General features: G+C 38.7%; 1 protein-coding gene across 3 annotated transcripts in view; it reads left to right on the top strand.

The window, feature by feature from the left end:
• The window catches only part of EPHA4 (EPH receptor A4), a 168656-nt gene that overhangs the window by 71730 nt on the left and 72008 nt on the right, over positions 1-24918 (top strand). For all 3 annotated transcript variants that reach the window (XM_043994387.1, XM_043994388.1, XM_043994390.1), the window contains exon 5: positions 15424-15762. In XM_043994387.1, coding sequence (XP_043850322.1) covers positions 15424-15762 — 339 coding nt within the window. The remainder of the gene's footprint in view (positions 1-15423; positions 15763-24918) is intronic.

Raw genomic sequence — 24918 nt, forward strand, 5'->3', positions numbered from 1 at the left:
TTGTGCATGAAACCACAGGATTGACTTATCACACACATCTACCTGGGCACAGACTGTGAGAGAATAATTTCTGCCTCCCATCCTCTACCCCATTCTGGAAGCAGAGACAATGCCACATTAATGTCACATTCAACTTCTCGTTACATTTCAATTTTTGTTCAAAAGAAGGCTTGTCAAAAGGTGAGTCCTCAAAGGGTGTTCTTTATGTAACCAGGAAATAGGTGGTTTTTTATCATTTTGCTAACCTTACTTTTTTTTTTTTTTTAGTGAGGCAATTGGGGTTAAGTGACTTGCCCAGGGTCACACAGCTAGTAAGTGTTAAGTGTCTGAGGCCAGATTTGAACTCAGGTACTCCTGACTCCAGGGCCGGTGTTCTATCCACTGCACCATCTAGCTGCCCCCTAACCTTACTTTTGAGCTTGGTTACTCTTACTTTGATAGATCAGTGACCCCATCTCTTTTGGGGTTCCCTGCACTAGTACAGATTGGAACCCACACACAACTTTCTCATACTGTATAAATCCTGTCCCTGACTTTCCATCAATCTCACACTGAGAATCAACCTGATATATTGGACATCTTTTGATTTTTGTTTTATTATTTTGTATAGTAGTGAAATAATTGGGCTGTCCACCTGTTATCCTTCTTTCATGGTATATGACCTGCCTGAGGAATATTTCTGTGGAGTTTGGTTATAAAATAATATTTTAAAACATTTTTCATTTGAAATCTCTCAAATGCTTTGGTGCTCTTTATTAAACTTGTGATAGAACTTATTAGTCCATTATGCTTGGGGGTGCTTGATAAAGGAGAGATTATTATTTTAGATTTCCAAGTTGAAGGGCCTTCATGAATCTGTCTCCAAGTCAATGGCCTTGAAGAATCGAGTCAGCTGTGTCAAGCAAAGAGTGATTGATATTTAGACATGGCCTGAAATCTTCCTAAAATTGTAGCTTTTAAGACAGTTTATACTGGAAGAGCTCAGAACTAAGGATGGAAATTTTACCACAGTGTATGACAAAAGGGCCCAATTTGAAAAAGGTCTCTGCAGTTTTAGGTTAGCAAGAAATTGAAATGGCCCTACTTCAGACAACAAACGTCACTTAGTTTGTCTTTACATTCGCCTTTTCTAATTGAATTTAGTGCACTGCTGTATTTCCTCCAGAAAGTATATTGTTTTTAAATTACCATTTCATTCCTATTACTCAAAGCCCTTGCTTCTAATGCTTTCTGACAGTTATCAACATAATGAACCATAATGAAATGATGAGCAATCTTCAGTGGAAACCCAATGTGGATTCCACTGGTGGTGTGTGACTGTGTTGTTAAAATTTGAATGCAAATTAAAATAACATCGTCCTTACTTGTTTCCAAGGTCAGAGTGAAGTTTTTTTTTTTGATGGGATTTTTAAAATGCTTTAATCCTAGTTGACTTGCATCCACTTTTTAAATCAGCCCTTAACTGTGTATCTGATATAATAATTTAAATATATCCCCCACAAAGTATTATTCTTATAATAGTCTGGGTTTTGGAAAGGCATCTGTAAAAAGGCTTTGGTATTTAAGTTATCAACTAAAAAATAGCATTTAGCCAGGAGCATGAATGTAAAATTGGAAGGGACCTTAGCAATGATCTACTCTAACCACATCATTTTTGCAATGGTAGAAACTGAGCCTCAGAGAGGTCAAATGAGCCAAGATTTGAATCCACAGCAGCAAAACCAGGATTTAAAGTCTAGGTCTTTAATTGCAAATCCAAGTTTCTGTCCATTGTGCCATCTTGTCAAATCAAAGCATAGATCTAGAGGAGAATGGGATCGTGAAGGGTCATTTGCTCTAGCGGTGTCAAACACTTGACCCAGGCCACATGTGGCCAGCAACACGCCCAGGTGGGGTGAGAACCAAATTAACATGTAATTGGGAAATATTTAATAACATTTATAAAAATACAACATAGACAACATTATACTTTAAAACTGTCCATGTGCAGCCTGCGGGATCCTCATGCACAGATTAGTAGCCGCCATTTCTATTTGAGTTTGACACCACTGATCTTGTTCAACCCCATCCCTCTACAGATAAGGAAACAGAAGCACACATGGATTGCTCAAAAACATACCAAGAGTAAATAACAGAGCCAAGAATCAAATCCAGATCCTTTGACTCCAATGTGCACCCAGCTCACAAAAACAAAACAAAAAACAGTAATAATAACTGAAATGCTCTTTCCACATCACCATATAATGCTTATTTTTCCTTTTCAAACAATACCACACATCCATATAACCTAGTAGTCATACCCTGTAAAGCACTTTTCTCACAACAGTTCTATGATAGGTGATACAAGTATCATTATACCCATTTTATAGATGAGAAACCTGAGACTTAAGAAAGGCTCGGTGGCTTGCCTATGGTCACAGAGCTAGTGAATGGAAAAGCTTAGAGTTTAACCTGTAGCCTTATGAATGAAGTCCAAGGTTGTTTCTATTATACTACAGTCATGTACTTCTTCCATGTTTTTTTTTATTCTAATTACTTTAATTATCATCAATAAATAGTAGAATGATTCTTTTTGAGATGTCCACTGAAAAAAAGGTCCAGTTGAGGATAAAGTCAGCTAAGAGCTATGCTGTTCTAAGAGATTTTATGTCATTTGGAAGTAATCACTAATACTAAGTTATAGGGGTTTTTTTTGTTTGTTTGTTTGAATAGACAACTGAACAGACTGTTCCATGGTTGAGTCGATTTGGGCAAATAGTCTATTTGGACTACTCATGTTCCAAATCCCATCAAATGCTAACATATATATATATATATATATATATATATATATATATATATATATATACACACGCACACATACATACACACATGTGTGTGTATATATATATATGTATATATATCCAATTCTCCCATGCATATAATACTGATGGATGCTTAAATGTGATTGCATTTCTGCAAAGTTTCTTTCTAAAGATTCTAATCAAGAATAGGATGATTGTCCAGTTATCAGATTAATCCTATCCATTTCCACTCCCCTTCTCTGCAGTGCCTTCCTTCCAATTCGCCACTTACCAGCAGAGAGTAAACATGGTACAAGTGAACTTGTTAACTGCCCTGGATAATAGGAGATAACAGAATAGCCCCAGAGTTCCCAAAGTGTGGCCACCAACCTGATTACTTGTCATTTTTTGTGATGATGAGATGCTAAATTGTTTCTACCATGAACAATTTATTACTTAATTTAAAAAAATGTTCATTGTTGTCTCATCAAAAGCTAATGCCATTCTCAGTTCCTGAAGTGGATTATCTAAGGAAGTTCCAGGAATAAGGATTGGATAATATGTTGGACTTGGACTCAGGAAGACCTGCTTTCAGATACTCCCTGTTTGATCCTTGGCAAGTCATTTAACATCTCTGAGCTTTGGTTTCCTGATCTGTATAATGGGTGCCTGAAGTTCCTTTTTTCCTCACAAAATTGCCATGAGGCTCAAAAGACATAATGCTTGTGAAATGCACTGAAAACTTATAGAGCTCTATACCTGTCAGTAATTATTATTGTTTTTTTTTTGCACTGGGTGCTCACAGGAGCCTTTGTCCTCACAAAGGTGATTAATAGGAAAGTGTCAAAAGTGTTGCCATGATTTAGGGCTAACACAAGATGATAAATGTCTGTTTTATTCTATAACTGAAAAATTCCATTTCAATCGAAATAAAATGACCCCTTTCCTATCTTAATGTCATTATGGATACCACATCACTGTTCCTGAGAAGTTCTTACTCACCTCTCTATGAATTATCCTCAAGGGAAGACGTGGGGAATGGTCATCATCTTTGCTTTGGACTTCTGTTGATTTTTCTCCATTTTGTGACTTGGGACCTAGCAGCATTGGTAAAGGATGGGAATTAGAGATAGCAGAGGACAATATTATCTCCTCTCTTTTCACAAAGGGTAAGGGAGGGAACAGAAAAAACAGTGCCTGTTAGGTGCCAGGTGCTGTGCTAAGATCTTTAAAAAATATTATCCCATTTGATCATAGCATCCAGGATTAGAAGAAGCCTTTGAAAGAAAAACACTTGCTATATTTCCTTCGGAGAAACCATGAGCCATACAGAGAAGCCTGGCTGTGGTTTGCAGAATAATGTCATGTATGTATTCAGCATGAAGTCAACAATAGAACACTAGGAGTAGTTGAATAAAGGGAGGGGGTGAGGAATAGCAGTTTTCATTTGGGGCTAAATGCTATGATTTCATTCTTTTGTGTGATTTAATCTGAACTGGGGTGTTGGCTTGTTCACCTACTAATACATGCTCATGTCTCTCTAGCCTAAAAAAACAATTGAACCAAAGCAAAGCAAAACAAAAAGCATCCATCTTTCTATCACTCTGCTACTCCCTTCCAGCTATCACTCTCTCTTCTCATTTTAATGTAATGATTCTTGAAAGAGTACTCTAGACTTACTGTCTCCTCTGTCTTTTCATCTGCTTACTCTTCAATATCCCTTGTAATCTGTCTTCCATTCTCTCTCTACTCTATTGAAATTACTCCCTTCAGACTCCCCAAATGACAAGCAAATTGCCACATCCAATGTGCTTTTCTCAATCCTCATTCTCAACATCTTTCTTCACAAGTCTACCATTCTCAGATCTGTCCATTCTCCTCCCTTGGCTCCCATATCAGATTCTCTTGGTTCCCATATTTATCTGACAACTTTTAACTGGTTCTTCTACTTCCCCTTCCAAAGGGTCATCCTCTAGGGCTTAACCTAGTGTTCTCTATTTTGTCTACACCTTGTGCCTTGATGAACTCATCTACTTACTGTCTAAACCACCACTACCATCCTCATGACTCACAAATCTTTCTTTAGTTCTTATCTCTCAATCTCTAAATTGACATTTCCAGTCACCTACCAGATATCTCCATCTAGATACCCCACTGTCATCTCTGGATCTACGCATCCCAAATGAAACTGACATCTTTCTCTTGAAAGCTTATTCTCTTCCTGACTTATCATAGGGGGTAATACTATGGTTTCCCCAATCATCTATGTGCATAAACTTGGGATCTTCTTTGATGTCTCTCACAGCTGTTCAGTTATCAAACTCTTGTTGCTTCAAGCATCTCTTGATCTCCTCACAATGCTCGCTACCACTTCCTATCCTCTCCCTCTTTTCTCCAGAAGCTTCTTCATTCAGACCCAACCCCCTGTAACATATGATTTATTCCCATCGATGGGTTCCTTTTTTGATTCCCTTCAAAATTCACAATATTCCCTCATCCTTGTGGGGGAAAAAATAAAAATAAAAAACTTCAGTAACACTATTGTCCTATCATCTTATCATCCCACATTTCTCTTCCTTTTCATATTCATAGTCTTAGGAAGAAGAGCCATCTTCCTAAATGCATGACCTCCATCTCCTTTCTCTCTACTCACCCCCTAATCTTTTGTGATTTGGCTTTTGGTGTCACCCTAAATCTTTTGAAATCTTCTAGTACTATAGAAAGATTCCTGGAATTGTATCATAAGATCTGGGTTCACATTTCAGATTTGCCATTTAATAGCTGTGTTACCTTAGGCAAGTCATTTAACTATATTGGGCTTCATTTCCCTTTTTTATAAAATGAGAGAATTAGCTAACTCTGAAGGTCTCTTCCAGTTTTAAAATTTTGATATTACCTATCCTTCAAATTCCTTCCATTACTTTGAAGCTTTCTCTGATTGTCCTATCCAGTAATTTCTCCTTCCTTCAGACTCATAGTACTTATCAGAAAAGTGCTGGCTAGCTAGAAGGTCATGCCTAGGTTCAACTCCTTCCAATGACATTTACTGTGACTATGGACAAGTTATTTAACTTCTTTAAACCTCATTTTCCCTATAGATGAAACAGGGATATTAATATATGTAGGATCCACTTCATGGTGTTGTGGTAAGGCTCAAATAAGCAAGGTAAACTACCTGAGAATGTTAAATAGATGCTGGCTATTGTAAATGATAAACCAAGGAGATAGCACTTTATGAAAAGAGGGTTACAAATGAGCCATGTGCCTGTTTTTCATAATGGGCTGCTGAGGTTTGGTCAGAACCATTGTGAGCCCACAGAAGCTTCAGCGATGAAAGGTTGAGGAATTTCCCATGCATCTGCAGAAAAGGGGGCTTCCCAGAACAGCAGTCTTTGTGTAAACTCACCCACAGCAACAGGGGCTGGAAGAAAGCTATTAGTGGCAGCAACATATACAACTGTCAGGGGCAAAGCATGAGCTTTATTTCATAGTCAAAACTTCTACATTCCCAAGTGTTTACTCTGTGTTATAACCTGTCTTTCTTCAGCTGGAGAGAGATTAACAACAAAGGCTTATCTGAAGGGTTTTCCAGCTAAGACCCTGAAGTATTATTGACAGTCTCAAAGTTGTACATGATTAATGGAACCCTATGAAATAGGAGAAGCAGCCCAAGATACTTGTTTAGAAGATATGGACCTTGTACCAATTGACTTGGCATTTGAGCAGGGTGACTGAGGGGCTTACCGATGCTTCTCTCTTTAAGAGTGACATATCTATGCAGAAGGACTATCTCTGTCTACAACCCAGCTTTTGATGTTATGGCTCAGGAGCTGAATTTTAGCATGATGATTAAAAATCCATTCAGCAATAAAAATATCTCTTAGCCCTGGAAACCACTCATCACACGAATCCCATCAAGGTTGTTTTGCTACTTGTCACATTCCTACCATTGTGCTTTTTTCTTTGTTTTTATTGCAGCCTGGAAGAGATTTAATTTTATCTCATCAGTTTACAAACTTTTTTTTTAATTCACTCTATAAAAATGTTTTTACCAGGCCTTCCCACACATACTAGTGAAATGGTGGTGATACATCTGGCAGTAATGAGAATCAGTTGTTTGTGGAAGTATTTGGGTTTTATTTATAAATTCCTACTCACCAACAAGATGAGTTCTAAGGTTTGTCTCATTTTTTTTTACTGCACCTGGGCCTGTGCTGATTGATAGAGTTGCACTTGGATCTTGATTATGGACCACAGAAGGGAAGAATCTTTAACATTAAGTAATATGTTGAATTCTGTGCCGACATCAGTGTTTGGCCTTCTACAGAAGCCATATGTCATTGCTGTTATTAGAACTGTTTTGTTGAGATGTCACGATTTTTATGCCACATGTAAAATTCCAGGTTTGCTCCCAGGAAGACGGAGGTGAATCCCACCTGCTTGGGGAACAAGGGCAGTTACTTTGAGTAAGAAGTTCTTTCTATTTATCAGACATTCCAGAGCTGGTTCACAGATGGGTCAGTGTCAAAAAATTAATTGTATGTGTCTGTGTATAACAAAATCTATCTAAATATTGCCTCTGGCAAAGCATCTTTGTTCAGTGGCCATATTACCATTCATGTAGGACTTATGTGGCTATGACATTCACTTGTTCCATAGCAAGGAAGCCAAAAATGACGACAGTAGTTTGTTATTGTTCAGACATTTTAATCATGCCTGACTCTTCGTGACCCCATTTGGGATTTTCTTGGCTCATTTATAGATGAGGAAATGGAGACAAACAGGCTTAAGTGATTTGCCCAGGGTCACACGGCTAGTGAGTATCTGAGGTCAGATTTGAACTCAAGTCTTCTTGACTCTAAGCTCTGAGCTCTAGCCACAGGACTATATGGCTTCTTTGACAACAGAAGTAAGCATAGTATTTGTAGCAGATTACAGTTTTTTAAAGCCCAGTGTATATCACAAGGCTATCTCATTTGATCTGCCTAATATCCTTCTAAAGGAAACACCGTTATCACTATTTCATAGGACATGAGGAAATCGAGGCTTTGAAATGTGAAGAGACTTTGCCCAGGGCCACCCAGCGATTAGATGTTGGAAGCACATCAGCACATGTGCATTCCAACTTGTGTGATCTTGGGAGAGCTATGAAATTGTAACATTTTCTTTATTACTCGCCATAATTTGCTTTATATTTTACCAAGCACCTGTATTCATTTTCTCATTCTCATTGCTCAAATCAGGAAACTTGTTCTCATTCCCCTACTTCCTGCCCCTCTTCTCCTCCCCCAACCTAAGAGAACCCATGTGGAAAAGACTCCTTTTCCTCATATATGGATCCTATATCTGTGTTAGAAATTGGCTACAGCTTCCCTTGAGTTTCACACTGTCAAGTTAATGTCAAATGAATGCAAGGTGACATCCTACCAGAAAATAATAATTACCCATTGTCGCACCTTTCACCAGGATCCTGCTGGGTGATGTAGAAATAGTATTTTACACCACTGAAAGGAATGGATGCTCATTAAATTTATTCATAATGGCAAAAAAGTAGTGCCCCTTTCTTATGCAGGAATGTAAGAAAATATGAATCAGGCCCCTAGTATCTTAGGCATTCTATAATTTCCTTCTTTTAGTGGTGATTAGCACATAGTTGTGTTTTGTCACTGGTGTCACTGGAGTAGAAGCCAGTTGGGCTGAGGAGATCTCTGTTAGAGACACTTAGTAGGCATCTAATAAATGTTGATTAATTGATGGATCATGGTTTATTGAGGAAGCTAGGTGGGCAGCTAGCAGATCCCTTACCTTGAATACAAAAATAGTGCTAGTAACATAGGTAATGTCACTGTAATTCCATTAGATTAAGATGCTTAAAGGATGTTAACAAAAGAAAACTGGTGGTGCTTTTCCTCATGGACCAGAATGAACTTGTCTTGTGGTCACAATATTTGCTCCTCCTTTCTAGTGTCCCTAGCCCAGTCAAAGGAAACTTTAATTTAATATTCAGCCAACACCCACCCACAGGCTTCCAGGGAGCATCCTTACAAGGTAGGGTTTCTTAGTTCTAGGATTCATGATTTCATCCATGTGGATTTACCTTCCCTCTATGCTAATCACAACTCCTCCCACACCTTCATAGACTATTTCATGAGCTTCCATGAATGAAAAAAAAAATGTCACTCTTGATACCAGCCCCTTTTGTGCACTTTTAAAAAATGTAGTCGAACTGGTCCTCAGACTGACTGACTAGCACATGGGCCATCACAGGGCTCCTTTTTTTTTTTTTTTTTTTGGCTCAATAGGACCTGCCAGAGCTTGTAGTTTTGCTGGTAAAGCATTTGAAAATGCAGGATCATTTCCACACCACACCAAGGCAATTTCTCATAAAATACAAGGCATGTTACTCATAAAAACACAATATGTAAAAACATGGGTAATAAAACCTCAGCTTCAGTAACAGTTACCCTTGGTTTTCAGAAAGTGAACATAATCATATGGGGTTTTACCAGAAATTCAGCATTTCAGACTCAAGGGGTAGTGGTGCAGGAGCTTGGTAACAGGGAAGTCTGATACTGTTTTGGACCTTAGAAGCTCAGAGGTAAAAGGGACCATAACTGTTTCCTTAGTCTTATTCTCCTACAGAAATCCTCGTCTCAATAGCTCTAGCAGGTACTTACCCAGTCTCCACTTGAATACTTCTAATGAGAGGCTACTTACAACCTTTCAAAGAAGCACATTCCTTTTCTCTCTCTCTCTCTTTTTTGACAGCTGTATTTGTTAGCAAATTCTTTCTATTGATCTGAAGTATGCCTCCCTATAATTTTCTGCCTTCTGAATCCAAGTAGAATACATCTAATCCTTACTTTCTTCATGACAGTTCTTCAGATTTTTAAAAAATGGCTATCAGGTCTTGTCTAAATCTTTTGTCAGTGAAGAAGTCCCAGTTGCTCCAACTATTCTCTCTCTATATCTATATCTATCTATCTATCTATATATATATATATTTCCCTCACAAGACATGATTTTTGAGTTTCCCAACCATTCTGTTCTTCTTCCTATTTGTCAATATCCACCCTGTCCCAAACTAAACATGGTCTTGACCAAAAGAGATTACTTTGTGGATGCTGTATTTCTGTCAAAATACCCTCAAGCCAAAGTTAATTGCTTTAATTAGGAAGGTTTCCCCTCTAATCTTGGACTCATGCAAATAATTCAGTTTTTGACCCCTGAATGCAGGACTTTACATTTACATCCATTAAATTTTGCCATTCTAGATTTGCCCCAATCATTCCAGACTGTTAAATTCTGTTCAGACCTAAATTCTTCTTCTTCATTAATAAACATTAATGGCTGTTGAAAACACAGTTGAGTTACAAGATGATAGCAATGCTGACAAAGTTGGAAGGGACTTTTGAGCTCAATAATGTTTCAACCCTCAGAAAAAATTAGGAAACCACATTTGGGCTTCCTTTGCTATTTGGACAGAATTGCCAGATTTTTAGCTTGTCAAGTAAAATTCATAGTTTTGAAGAAGTTTGTTCTCTGCTACCAGTCACTATAGAACAATCTCATGGACAACGTTCCTGAATATGGGATAATTCCATTTATCAAGGATATCTGGGAACCCTACATTTCAGGCTAATCATGATTAACCATAAAATGGACTATTCTAAAGTATGCCCCCCAATATTGAGTGATTGGAACAATTCTAACAAAGGAATAATGAATGTGTTATTGGTATGGTTTGTTAGACCCATGAAAAAGCAAAACAATATCCTTCTTTACCACAAGTCTACCATTTGACATTGGAACATACTAATGATGTTGGATACTTATGCATGTTTTATAGCCCCATCCTCTTTGCCCCTAACCTGCTTCCCAAATGTAGTTCTTCCATTGTAGACATGAGGGAAACGCTTCAGACACTTAATTCAAAGATTATTCCTAGGAATGGGTGCATCTCTATGATGTGAAACATCTAAATGTTTCCATACATTTGGCGTATCAAGACAAAACATCCAGGGGATCATTTGCCTCCATTGTTTTTGTTTTTGTTTTGTTTTTTTGCAGGGCAATGCGGGTTAAGTGACTTGCCCAGGGTCACACAGCTAGTAAGTGTCAAATGTCTGAGGCCCAGATTTGGAACTTAGGTACTCCTGACTCCAGGCTGGTGCTCTATCCACTGCACCACCTAGCTGCCCCCTGCCCCCATTGTTTTGATGCTGAAATTTGATGCTTTGGCATCTGCAATATAGAGCCAATGCCACCTTGCTGCTAGATGATTTTCTTTTACCTGAAGGAAATATACCTTTGTCTATAATTTTTTTAAGGTGGCATTGTGAAGTAAATCAGTTAGACCAGACTGACTAGAATTCTAAACTCCTCCTCCCTGGTTGGTTTGTTGGCATAAGATTTAGACCTAGAAGTGACTAAAGAGTTAATTTTTGTCAATTCCCAAGAGGTATAGGACTTGCTGAAGGTCACACAGTTAGGAATCAAGCTCAAGTTCTCCACTTCACATTTAGTGAATATGTATTTTCTACTGCCTTCCTGAGGAAAAAGAGTCCCTTTGTGGGGGGTTTGGAGAGGAAGGTAGAAGAATCATGGAAAGTACATTTGAAATAGAGTTTTCATATTATTGGGGAGAGATTGAGTTGCCAACAGAAAATGTCCTCATTGTCTGTTCTTTGAGTTGTGACCTAGAGGCCCCATTAGGAACAATTGCCAGAAAGAAGCATCCCATGCTTTTTTTTTTTCTCTCCCCGCCAGTCTTCCATTTTGTAATCCATTGACATCCCGCCTTTTCAGGCCAGGGCTGCTACTTCTATCCCTGGGACCAGTTGCCATTTGCCTGCTTAGTTTCTGCTCCATTTCTTTTCTGTTCAGATACTGCCATGAGTGCTCTGTCCCACATACTAATGACTGACTTCTTGCCGCTGCCTCCCTTGATTCACAGTGGCACATTTTCCCACGTGAAAATGGACGCAGAACCTTGGCAGTAAGCTTAATGGATTTCAGAATCATTATGAGTTAACCTGAAAGTTACTGCACCATAGGAACTGGTAGCTAATCTCTTTTAGAGACCAAAACCCGATGATATTTTTTTATGCTAGAGGGTAGCGGTTCATCTCACAGTAATGGCCACTATTGGCTGCATTTGGCAATCCTGAAAACACCCTTGCTCTCTTGTTTCTCTCTTTACCTGCCAAAAGGATGGGCCAAACAGGCTTTCACAGAAATTTCATCCTTTACTATTGTCTCTTTCTTTGGTATTACTCCAGCATTTGACACAAATCAACAGAAGGGAAATATGGCCACAGAGCAACTATATCTATATTGGGTTTTAGCAATCAAGTAAGAGAAAGCATGGACTTGTAAATAGCAAGAAATTTGAGTTCTTGGTATAGTATAAAGAGTATTGACTTTGGAATCAGAGGACCAGGATTCAGATCTGTCTTTGATGCTTATGTATTACCTGTGTGACACTAGGCATATCTCTTAATTTCCCTTGTTTTTTTTAAACTATAAAATGAAATGTTTAGACAAGATAATCTCTTCCAGATATCTATATCTATAAATGTGTTTATATAAATATATGTGTGTATGCATACTTAGAATCATCCCCATTCCAAATGTTCATATGGACTATTCGTGTCTGATGTGTGGTAGAAAGTTCTAAGCTTGAATTGGTCTGATAAGCTACAGTTGGACACACTATACATTGACCCTAACAGAGAGGTGTCATTTTGGTCTTCTTAGATTACAGAGGACATGAACCTACTCCATACATGCACATGTGTATTTACATACATATACCTATATATGTATACTATACATATATGTACATAGATAGATAAATATCGATATGGAGATATATAAGCAGGGATCCAAATGAGAGAGAAATTGCCATTGACCTACTGAAAAACTTCAGTCCTTGTTCTTGCCCATCAAGATTTTTTTGGATTTGACTTGTAACTCTATTACTTATGACTCACTACTGCTGAAAATGTTGATGAAACTAATAGAATTATATATTTAGAACTGGCAAGGGCCTTAAAGGCTATCTAATCTATCCCTCTTCATTTTACAGATGAAGAAACTGAGACCAAGAGAGGCTAATTTACTCATCTAAGATCAGCCAGGAAATAAGTGGTGGAAGCTAGCCTTAGATTTTGGTTCTCTGATTCCAAAACTCAGGTTCCTTGTTTCATCACACTGCCTCCCTCTATTGAGTATTCAATGTCTTCCCCATGCCTGTTTAAATTAACCAAAGAATAGACCGATATTAGTGTTAAGAAATGGAGAGAATAAATAGGCCCGAGGGAGAGTTTGTAGGGAATGTTATCTTTTTCAATCCCTCAATTAATCTGTATGAGGAGACAAGAACAGTGAATTATTAAATGTTACCACTAAAATCCTTTTACCATCCATCACTTTGAACCAAATAATAAATAATAAATAGCCTACCCCTATAAGTTGACAAGTGGCTGACCTCTTAACATTCTATAATGGTTTACTTGTGAGAGAGGGAGCATGGCCTAGTGAATAGAGAACTGGTCTACAATTCAGAAAGACCTAAGTTCAAGTTCAACTTTTGATATATACTGACTTAAGCAGTCCTAAGCAAATCACTTCTCAGTATTCTAAACAATTCTCTAAGACTGTAAGAGAAAATGCTGGGCTTCATTAAAAAAAGGGACTTGCTTGCAGCGAAGCTTCCTGACTAGTGGGAAAATTGCAGCTCTAGGTTTAAGAAAAAAATCCCCTAAGGATTTTCACACAACTGTGGTGAGAAAGCCAGGGATTTCTTTTATACATAAGATAGTAAATGACCAATTAATCACTATACCTGAGGAGCATGGGCAGGGACCTAAGAATCACACAGGGTTTTATCATCTTCATCATCTTTCCTCCAAACAGTTTAAACTGAATAATCTTATGTCCCCACATTTTATAACAGCCTAGATTCAAGGACAGCCCTCTCACTTTACAGATAAGGAAACTGGTGTCCCAGACAGCTTGCATGATTTTCCCTGGTCACGAAAGTCATCAGTGGCAGACTGCAGATTTGAACTGAGGCCCGCTGACATTTAACTCTCTCCATTGTTTCAAGGTGGCCTGCTTCTCCTGCACAAGTATTAATTTAATTACTAACAGTGAACTTAACTACAAGTCAGATGTGTCAAAGGCTGGTTGGTCAGCTATTCTCTCTGATGGGAAAAGAGAAAAGATGCTTTTCAACCTTCCAGAGTAATAAACAACTCACCATCATGGGAGAGAGCTTCCTTGCTTCCTTCTTCTTTTACCAGGGGAAGTGACTGTGTTGTAGCAGGAAGAGTTGTGGTCTCTTATTAGCCAACCTGAATTTTAGTTCTGGCTCCACTATTCACCAGCCATGTGACCCTGACAAATTGTTCATCTTACTTGGGCCTCCGTTCCATCTTGTAAGACCTAAAGGGTTGGAATAGTTTATCTCCAAGTCCCTTTTCTAGTTCAATGATTGCATCTGATGGATCTCTTGGAATAAGGCCAGCCTTAGAAGTTGCCTCTGTCCCAGGTTCAGGGAGATTTCAGGGCTTCCCTGCACAGAACCTCTATTATCTTCTGCAGAAAGCAAGAATATTTATTGCTGCTTTTGAGTCCTCTTTTCTTCCCTAAATACTGTTTGCAGTGGGCAGTTCTCCTTCAAAAACACCACCATTAAGGCAATCATTTAATCCCACATGCTCAAGAATGAATGGGACCTATAAATCCCTTCAGCTCATATTTGTGCAATCTCTTTGATGTCAGTGGGAATAAGTAAATTAATAAAGAACATGATAGAGTTCTTTCCATTTTGAAGGGAAAGAGAAGGGCCTGGAGCCAGTCAAGTCAGGCTCTGCCTGATATCTCCAATAGCTGGGCCTCCTGCACCTATGTAACCAGGTTAAACCAGTTTCTCTTAATTACCCTTAAATAGCTTAACTTGCCTGTCACATTTTGCTACCAATGGCAGATCTGTAAAATTCAGCTGGTTTTTTTTTCATAATGACATTGATGATAACCTGTACTTTTGTAATATTTTTATCTGCAAAAGTGGTTTGCAAACACTAATTAACTGGGTCTCATAACAGCTCCAGGAATTACAATTGTATTATTAGACCCATTTTCCGGATGATAACAATTGAGATATAAAGGAATTCTATTATGGTTCTCTGCCACTTCAAAGTAAAGGTATGGATGGGCACAAGAGACTGTTTGATCTAATTGTCCCATATGCCAAAGGAAAGGCTGACGTAAGATTGTTTTCCCAGGAATTAAAATGAAACTTCAGCAAAGTACTTTTTGTCACATGATTCTTTTAAATGACCTGCTTGCTCTTGGCTTGTTTTGCTAAAGAAACAGCTTGGTATAGTAGATAGCATACTGTGGTATGGGATATATGAATTCAGATGTAGATTCTAGCTCTTCTTGTGTAATCATGGCTAACCCATTGTCCGTGAGCCTCGGGAAACTCTTTACTTTATGGATGCTTAATGTTCTGATATAATAGTTGTGACCCTCTCATTTTATATAAATGACCAAGCAGATTCTGAGATATCCTTAAGGGAGACTTTCAGGTACTCATGTGTAACATCATTGCATTTGACTGTTTCCGCAGGTCCACCATCTGCTCCCCTCAACTTGATTTCGAATGTCAACGAAACCTCAGTGAACCTGGAGTGGAGCAGCCCTGAGAACACGGGGGGCCGTCAGGACATTTCCTACAATGTAGTATGTAAGAAGTGCGGTGCTGGGGATGCCAGCCGCTGTCGATCCTGTGGCAGTGGGGTCCACTATACGCCCCAGCAGAATGGTCTTAAGAGCACCAAAGTCTCCATTACAGACCTCCTGGCACATACGAACTATACTTTCGAAATCTGGGCCGTGAATGGAGTATCCAAGTATAACCCGAGTCAGGATCAATCAGTTTCAGTTACCGTGACAACGAACCAAGCAGGTAGGGACCTCGGTCTGCCTTCTGGTGTCAAATTGACATTTATTATGGGGAATGGAGCAAGGTGTCATCCTATCCATAGCCAATGTTCAAGTTTTGCAAATGAAGTTGAACCCCATGAGTTTAATGAAAAATCTATAAGTGGTATTTCACCAGAGGCCATGGTGAATTTTTATTCAATCAGGTATAGCCTATTTATGGAAATGAGAAGAGTAAGAATCCTTTCCAGGACCTCTCAACTCAATAAGACTGAAACCTAGCACTATAAATGTAATTTTCATGAACATATTTTTTACTTCTTTTACCGTACATTTTTTTCCCCATATGAGTTTACATGGACCCACAGTTATGTAGATCAAGCAAACTGATGGTGCGGTCTTGAACTTTGACAGTTATGGCTTCTTGTTCAGAGAGTCTCATGTCTTTGTTGTAGTGGTCTCTGTCTTTCTGGGAGGTTAAAATGGGTTCTGAAAGGAGTTAAAAGGAAATGGCCTTATAAGGGCTTCCAATCTGAAAAGAAGGTAGACTGACCATGTAGCCTGAGTTAACTACCCAAGTGTCCTATTCGTACTTATAAAATGCTTAGAAACTCTGCTAGAAGTCCACCAGACCAGTGGGTATAGCCTCTCTGAAAAAGCTCTGACGGAATAGGACAAAAATCATATAGGATTGCTACCTGCAAGTCTCATGGAAGAGATATGGGTGTACTTAAGTCTAAAGAAGATATTAATATTGAAAGAGTACTGTCAGGGGCAGCTAGATGGCGCAGTCAATAGAGCACTAGCCCTGGATTCAGGAGGACCTGAGTTCAAATCCAGCCTCAGACACTTAACACTTACTAGTTGTGTGACCCTGGGCAAGTCGCTTAACCCCAATGCCCTGCAAAAAAAAAAAAGAAAGAAAGAAAGAGAACTGTCAATCATGAACAGTGATATCATACCTTCCTGACCATTTTCCTATATGAACTTAACAGTAAATATGTTTAAGTATAACAGTTGGTGTAACAGGGAAAATTGTAATAGCCAAAGACTCTGGCCCATCATGTTTTCCAAATAAAATAATTTCCATTTTTTGTGAAGCCTTGGTAATTGAAGGCAACCTGTAACAATGGAAAGGATGCTGGATTAGGAACTAGGAGGAGCCGAGTTCAAATCCTGGCTCCGTTATTTATTACCTGAGCAAACTTAGGTAAGATACTTATCCTCCCTGGGCTTCAGTGGCTGGATGAGATGTCTTGTGTGAGGCATTCAGCAAGGAGGTCAGTGTTACTGGATCACCAGATACATAGAAAGGAGAATATAAAAAGACAAGGAAAGTAGGAAGGGGCCAGCTTATGAAGTTTTTCCTTTTTTGGTGGAGGGGGCAATGAGGGTTAAATGACCTGCCCAGCGTCATACAGCTAATAAGTGTCAAGTGTTTGAGACCAGATTTGAACTCAGGTACTCCTGAATCCAGGGCCAGTGCTCTATCCATTGTAACACCTAGCTGCCCCCATGAAGAGTTTTAAAAAGGCAAACAGAAGATGATACTTGGTGAAAAGGATTTACTGTTGAATAGGGGAGTAACGTGCTCAGATTTAGTTGTTAGGAAGACTAATTTGAAAACTCAATGGATGATAGACTGGAGTGGGGAGAGATTTGGGTCAGAGAAGCCAGTCAGGAGGCTATCTATTGCAATACTCCATGCAAGACATCTTACAGCCTGAACCAAGGTGGTGGCAGTGTCAGGGGACAGAAAAAAGTACACATAAGGCATGTTGAGAAGGTGGAATCAAAAGGCCTTGAAGTGATTGGTGGTAAGAAAAAGGGATAAAGGATGACACTTAGGTTGCAAGCTTGGGTAACTGGGAGGATAGTGATGCCCTCGATAGTAAGATGCAAGTTTGGAACAGGGTCAGGCTAAGTGGGGAAGATAATGAGTTCAGTTTTGCACATGGTGAATTCCACATGTCTACAGGATATTCAGTATGAAATACCCAATAAGCAGATGGAGATAAGAGCCTGGAAGTTAGAAGAGGTTAGGGCTTGATAAGTAGACCCAATAATGTTGAGTAAGGAAATGATGAGTGAATCCATGGAAGCTGATGAGATAACTAAGAGACAGAAAATGTATATATATATATATATATATATATATATATATATATATAGAGAGAGAGAGAGAGAGAGAGAGAGAGAGAGAGAGAGAGAAGGCCCCAAACAAGGGAAGGGAATAGGTGTTTCTATAGTGCCTACTATGTGCCAGGCATTCTTCTAAATGCTTCTTACAAACATTATCTCATTTGAAAAGATTGTTGAGGTGCACCCATTTGTAGGTATCACCTAGGTGAAGATGTATTAAAGGAGACCAAGGAGTGATCAGATAGGTATGAGTAGAACCAGGAGAGAGTGGTGTCATGAAAACCTAGGCAGAAGAGAGCATCCATGGGAAGAGGGTATTCAACAATGTCAAAGGCTATAGAGAGGCCAAAAGAATAAGAATCAAGAAAAATCCATTAGATCTGATGGTTGAGACCACTGGTAATTATAGAGAGAGCAGTTTCCAGTTGAATGATAAGATTAGAATCCAAATTGCCTAGAATTAAGAAAGTGAGAGGAAAGTAAGTGGAAGCACCAATTAATGACAGCCTTCTTAAGGAATTTAACTACAAAAGGAAGGAAATATATGGGATGTTGGATAGTGGGGATGAACAGATCAAGTCCTGCCCCTGTAGTTAATGGTTGTTATCGATAAAATGCAGGTTTTGAATCTGAGTTCCACTGAATTATCCTCTTTTCCTTTTCCAAGTGAAGAATCACATTTTTTTATTCCTAAAATATTGTTTCATCAGCTTCTCTGAGCCACAGAGTATAAGTAGTCTGGGGTAACATTGCTTCACATGGAGATGCCATCTGCAAGCTGGGAGGCAATGAGATGATTCCCCCTCACTTCCCAACAGGAGTACCCAATATAACACATTCTCTTCTGTGCATCTTTGGGGGATGTACTGCTGTGCCTTGCAGGCTAGAATGGGAAAGTTGATCTCATTAGTTGTAATAATGCCTTGTTCACCATGAGTACCATTTTCTGGTGATGTTAGTTGTGTTTTCACTGAAAGATCATGGAGACTTTACCCCATGCAGTCATTCCATCCAATTCAACAAGTATTTCTTCACTACTTACCCCATTTTGATGTGTTTTCTCTGATGGATCTATGATCTCATCAATGGGAATATTCCCTCCAAAGATGGAGAACATAATCTATTTTTGCCTGCCCATGCTTGTCCATGCCCTCCCATAATTATGCCACATGGTGTCTACCCAGTGTGCTGGGGGGAGCCTTCCTTCCTTCCTTTCTCCTGCCATTGGTGCAATACTGTTAAGAGAAAGGAGAAAAATTTTAAATCCCTGATTTCAAGGAATCACCTGCATAAAAGCAGAGGAGAGAAAGGAGAAATGAAAGTGCTATAAGACATTTCAAACATCACAAATTTTCATGTTTTGTTGAGTAATATTTATCTATACTTCTTCACTATTCAATTTTGCATATTCCGTGTCTGCTCTTTCAATTATAGCCAAAGTGGCCTACTGGTTGTTTTCTAAACAAAACTTGGCATTTCCTGCCTCAGTGGCTTAAATAAGCTGTGCCCAGAATTCACTCCCTTCTCACATCTGCCTCTTAAGAGTTCCTGGTTTCTTTGTGACTCAGGGGCCACCTCCTAGGTCAAGCTTTTGCCAATCCCCCTTTTTCTTAGTCTTCTTTCAGCTTTGTAATTCCTTTTAATGCACTTTCCTGTGTTTTGTCTTTACAAGAGAGACTACAACAACTATTGCACTCACCTTACCAGTGTGTTGTGAAGCTTGATGAGCTTCACTATATATATATGAAATATGTGAATAATATGACTTCTAGTATGTGAATTATATGGGGAAAAGTCTTTGAAAATTTTAAAATTCTGTAAAAATATTTGCTAATTATGATTTTTTATTGTATCTTCTAGTAGAATATAAAGTTTCTTGAGGGCAGGGACTGTTCTCCACCTACCCATATCCCCAGCACTTAATACAGTTCATTGTCCATAGTAGACACAAGATTTCTCATTGATTGATTCATCTACTCATTCAACAAACTTTTTAAAGCACCTACTAGGTGCCAGGCACTGTGCTCCATTCTGGGAATACAAAGAAAGGCCAAAGACTTCCAGTTCTTGTAGAGGTTACATTCTAATGGGAGAGATAGTATGTCAGTAACTAAATATATACAAAGTAAATAGAAGGTAACTTCAGAGGGAAAGGCACTTGCCTTCATTGATGTAGATATTTTCTCCTTCATTACATGTCAAAACTCACCCATATCTTCCCCTGGGTGATTCTCTTTCCCATAGGATCCACTCAATAAAATAAAAGTCTTTATTTATTTATTCATCTATTTATTCATTAATTCATTCATTTAACTATCTATCCATCCATCTATCTATCTGTCTGTCTGTTTGTTTTGCGGGGCAATGAGGGTCACACAGCTAGTAAGTGTCAAGTGTCTGAGGGTCAGATTTGAACTCAGGTCCTCCTAAATCCAAGGCTAGTGTTTTAATAGATCTTTTTACATTTCAAAGGCAACTGTTAAGCACCAAGGTAGTTCATCTATTATCCTTAGCTCAGTGAGCATGACTCCCAGACCTCCATCCCCATTCCCAAACATATCCTATTCTGATTATCTTGAATGATGTTAGGTCTTAAGCAAAACTCAACAATGTGAAGATGCTTTCTTTTACTCACCATTGAATCCCTCCAATTCATAAATCTATTATCTACAATTACAAAAGGAACAAATACAAATGAAAAAATGTTCTATTTGTTGTTTTAGTGGTTTCTTGGTATTAATGTTGTATGATAGAATGATTTCCACCAGTTTCACAATTTTTACATTTGTTGTTTCTTAGTCCAACATGTATCTAATGTGGGTTTTATCTTTTTTCAAACTTTTTTTTTGCAAACATTTTAAAAGCACTTATCGTTTCTTTTTCTGATAGCAAAATATTTCAAACGTAAGCCCTGATGTAGAATTGACACCAAGATTTAGCATAATAGCAGACTGGTGATGATAGTATTATAATGGAAATTAAATGACATTGAAGGCATGTCTATGACAAAAGGGAGGGAGCTTCATTTTTCATAACTAAGGGGCTAAGATATTGACATTTCTTCACATGTAATTTTTGATAAAATATTCCTGGTAGACTCTGAAGCATTTCAGTCATCCTAAGATCAGTGAAGCCTTATATTGCCTGTTAATTGTCTTTAAGTGATTTTTCTAAAGTCTTTTTCATCTGGCACATTGGAATGTCATGATTCATTTAGCTTAGATCAAGAGTTTCTGTGTCTCTGTCGTGTGCTCCTCTTAGGTGAATATGCCTGTCCCAAAACTCCAGAGTAATACCATTGATGACACCCAAGAATCATTATTGGGATAGAGATGAGACTCACTCAGTTTAGAATCTACACAGCTTTAAGATTTTCTTTAACCCTGAGAGTTTTTCAACTAGAGCTTGAGTGGTTTGTTTCTAGATTCTCCTGAGGCATTTAAGCCCAATCAGAATCTTCATCCTCTCCTGCTAGTGGTAACCTTAGAAGAGTGACTTGCTCAAGGTCACAGTGTCGCAATGAGATCAGAATTCAGGTCTTTCTACACTCATTTAAGCTCTTTTTTTTTCTTTGACAAAGTAACTCTTTGCACACAACAGAGTTTGTTTCTAAAGTGTCTTGTGGGGCTATCATAACATCAGAAATGAAGTAACCGGCAAGCTAAAGTGAATCTTCCAGTGATAGACTAGGCTAAGAAAGGCTAAGACTCTGGCATGATATATACATTTAAATGATGTGATTCTCCCAATGGACTTCTGGCAAAGCAACTTCCAAAATAGAAGCACAAATTGCTGCTTTAGCTACCCTTCAAAAGACAGCCTTTTGGAATCTGCATGTTGGAGAGGGGCTTTCTATAGTGTGTGTGTGTGTGTGTGTGTGTGTGTGTGTGTGTGTGTGTGTGTGTGTGTGTGTGTGGTTCTCAGTCTCGCCCAGTAACAATAGTAATGATGATAATCATAATGAGAATAGGTGGCTTTCATATAGTGCTTAAAGACCCTTTACAAATACTATTTCATTTGATCATTACAACAACCCTGGTAAGCAGGTGCTAATATTATCATCTCCACTTTAAATTTAAGGAAACTGAGGCAAATAGAGATTAATTGATTTGCCTGGGGTCACATAGCTAATATGTATTGAAGGCTGGATTTGACCTCAGGTCCTCCTGACTAAATACCACCCATACCTCACAAAAAAATGTACTTATATATGTACTAGAATGTAACATGACATGACATAATATAATGTAATGCAATGCAACACAATACAATTTTTATATACATAATATGTGGAGAGAAAGAACATAGAAAAATATGCATATAACATGTATGTATATACACACACATATATAAATGATCTTTGATGTCATCAGTATAGAAAACTCCTAGAATCACACAAAGGTGGAAGGCATTTTGTCAGCCCTCCAGTCCAACCCATATATGAAATGAGTCCTCGCTATTAACATATCTGCTTATTGTAAATAAACTGTGATGCCTACAACTGAACATAGTCCTCTAGCTAAAGTCTGACAATGAGAAAGTTATTTCCTGTTCTACCACTTCGCTTCTCAGAGAGTTGCCTGAGGGCACAGAGAGCTCAGATGATTGGCCCAGTTTGTGCAGTTTCAGGGAAGACTTTAACCTAGGTCTTTCTGTCTCTGACAGGAAGATGCCATCTGTTATGCCATGCTGATAAGTTGATAAAGATTAGACTCATGATTCCATTGGTATCGAGAATTTCCTGGTGAGGAAACTCTTTCTGCTGATGTAGGTCAGCACTTCTTCTGCTACCTATGGTCTCACAGAAGTGCTTGGGGCACTGAGAGGTTAAGGGATCTGTCCAGAGTCTTCTATCCGGTATGGATCATATGTGGCACTTGACCCCTGGTCTTCCGGGTTTCAGGTCCACCTTTGTATCCACTATACCTTGTTGCCCTCCTCACCCTCCATGCAAAGCCCTAAGAAATGCTTGTTAATGGGTCGTTGATTAACTTACACCCACTTGCTCATGTGACTGATGGAATTTAAGAATTTCTGAATCATCACAGAAGCACCTCTAATGTTGGGTTTCTATTTTTTTGTGTGTGCTTGATTCACCCTTGAAGTAATACAACCAAGTGTTATATCTAAGAGAATATTAGCATAGATATATTCATGTGAGAGAAGCATCTGAGGATAATAGGAGACTGAAGTCATTCAGAGAGGTCTAAGCCTAATATTATACACAGTGGGGAAGCGGGCTTGTGGCAAATCAACATTCCATGCTTTTTGAAACTGCTCTCAAAGGCACGTCCTGCTTCACGTTCCACTTGTTATCTGAGTTTGGGATGGGTCTCTTGATGGATCATTTGAGTCTCCACTTAATGCCAGATGAAATAATTCTTATTGGCAGGCTTGCGGGGCATGGAGGGGAAGCATCTAGAAATATGGATGAAGGCACTCAGCGACCCAGAGATAGACCTGTGTGGTGTTCTTCTTCTTTTCTTTCCTGTAGAATTCTCTGGCAACTGAAGTACTTGGGATTGGTTAGCTCAGTATCTACAAAGATACAAAAGAGAAAGGCAAACAGCGTGTACAAACATATGTAAATACAAAGGAATTTGAGGTGATAGAGAGCACGAGCAGCTGGAAGGACCTAGGAAAGTGGCACTTAAGCTGAGAGGATACAGGGACAATAGCTGTGTGATCCTAGGCCAGTCACCTAGTCTCTTTGAGCCGCAGTTTCCTCATCTGTAAAAGAGAAATAATATTAGCAACTTCATCATAGGGTTGTTGGGAGGATCAAATAAGAGAACACGTGCTAAGTACTTTCCAAATTTTAGTGTGTTATATAAATGCTAATTACTATCATTATCCATCCATTATCAGCATCATCATTTATGAAAAAATGATATGAAAAAGATTAGAAAGATGTAAGTCAGAGCCAGATTGTGGAAGTCTTTGGCTAGAAGGAGTCTGCATTTATTCTAGGGATAATAAGAAGCCTCTAGTCATTTTTGATCAGGGGTGTGAAGGGTCAAATATTTGCCTTAAAAAGATTATTTTGGTAAATCTGTAGGTGGGTTGTGGAAGGGAAGAAAGAAGATTCAGGGAGACTAATGAGGTGGCTATTCCAATGATTAGAATTACGTTATGCTTCATAAAGTGGATGCAGCCCTATCAATAGATAAATCATATCCCCCAAAGCATAATAACTATTCAAAAAAGGATGGTAAAACAGCACAGTATGGTTACATGTGGGACCCATTTGTATGGGGCCTTTTTTATGTAGTAGATACTCAATAAACATTTTGTGGTAGATAAAGCACCAGCCCTGGATTCAGGAAAACTTGAGTTCAAATCCAGCCTCGGACACTTGACACTTACTAGCTGTGTGACCCTGGGCAAGTCACTTAACCCCCCATTGTCCCGACAAAACTAACTAAATGAATGAATGAATGAATAAATAAATGAATAAATAGATAAATAAATGTTTTGTGAATTGGCTGGATGACCCAATGATAGGTGCTGGTCTTGCCCTCCGTATATTTATAACTAGGAGAGAATCAGTTACAGAATGGAAAGAATTCTGGATTTGGAGTCAGGAGATCTAGCTGTGCCACACATTACTTATGTGACCCGTGAAGTCACTTTATCTCTCTAGGCCTCAGTTTCCTCATCTGTAAAATGATGGGGGTTGACCTATATCATCTCCAAGATCCCTTCCAGCTCTGAATCTATAATCCTTTAAGCCTAAAAATGCTGGCTATCCTAAAAGACAGTGCGATTTTAAGCATTGGTAGCTTAAAGAGCTTAAAACTAAACTAAGGCTTTGGGGACCTGCTGCCTATGGGCTTTTCTCCTCACACCCTGAAGAATAAATTAAATTATCTGGCACTAGAGAATAACAGAATCGTGCAGTGCAATGGGATCATTGAGATCATCTAGTCTAACTCATACCTGAAAAACATCCTTGAGAAATGGTCCTTTAGCCTTTGCTTGAAGACTTCTATTAAGGGAGACATGGGTTTTTAGATCGGGTGTAGAAATGGGGGGTTAT

This window comes from Dromiciops gliroides, chromosome 3 (genome assembly GCF_019393635.1).
Source record: "Dromiciops gliroides isolate mDroGli1 chromosome 3, mDroGli1.pri, whole genome shotgun sequence".
Classification (NCBI taxonomy): Eukaryota; Metazoa; Chordata; class Mammalia; order Microbiotheria; family Microbiotheriidae; genus Dromiciops; species Dromiciops gliroides.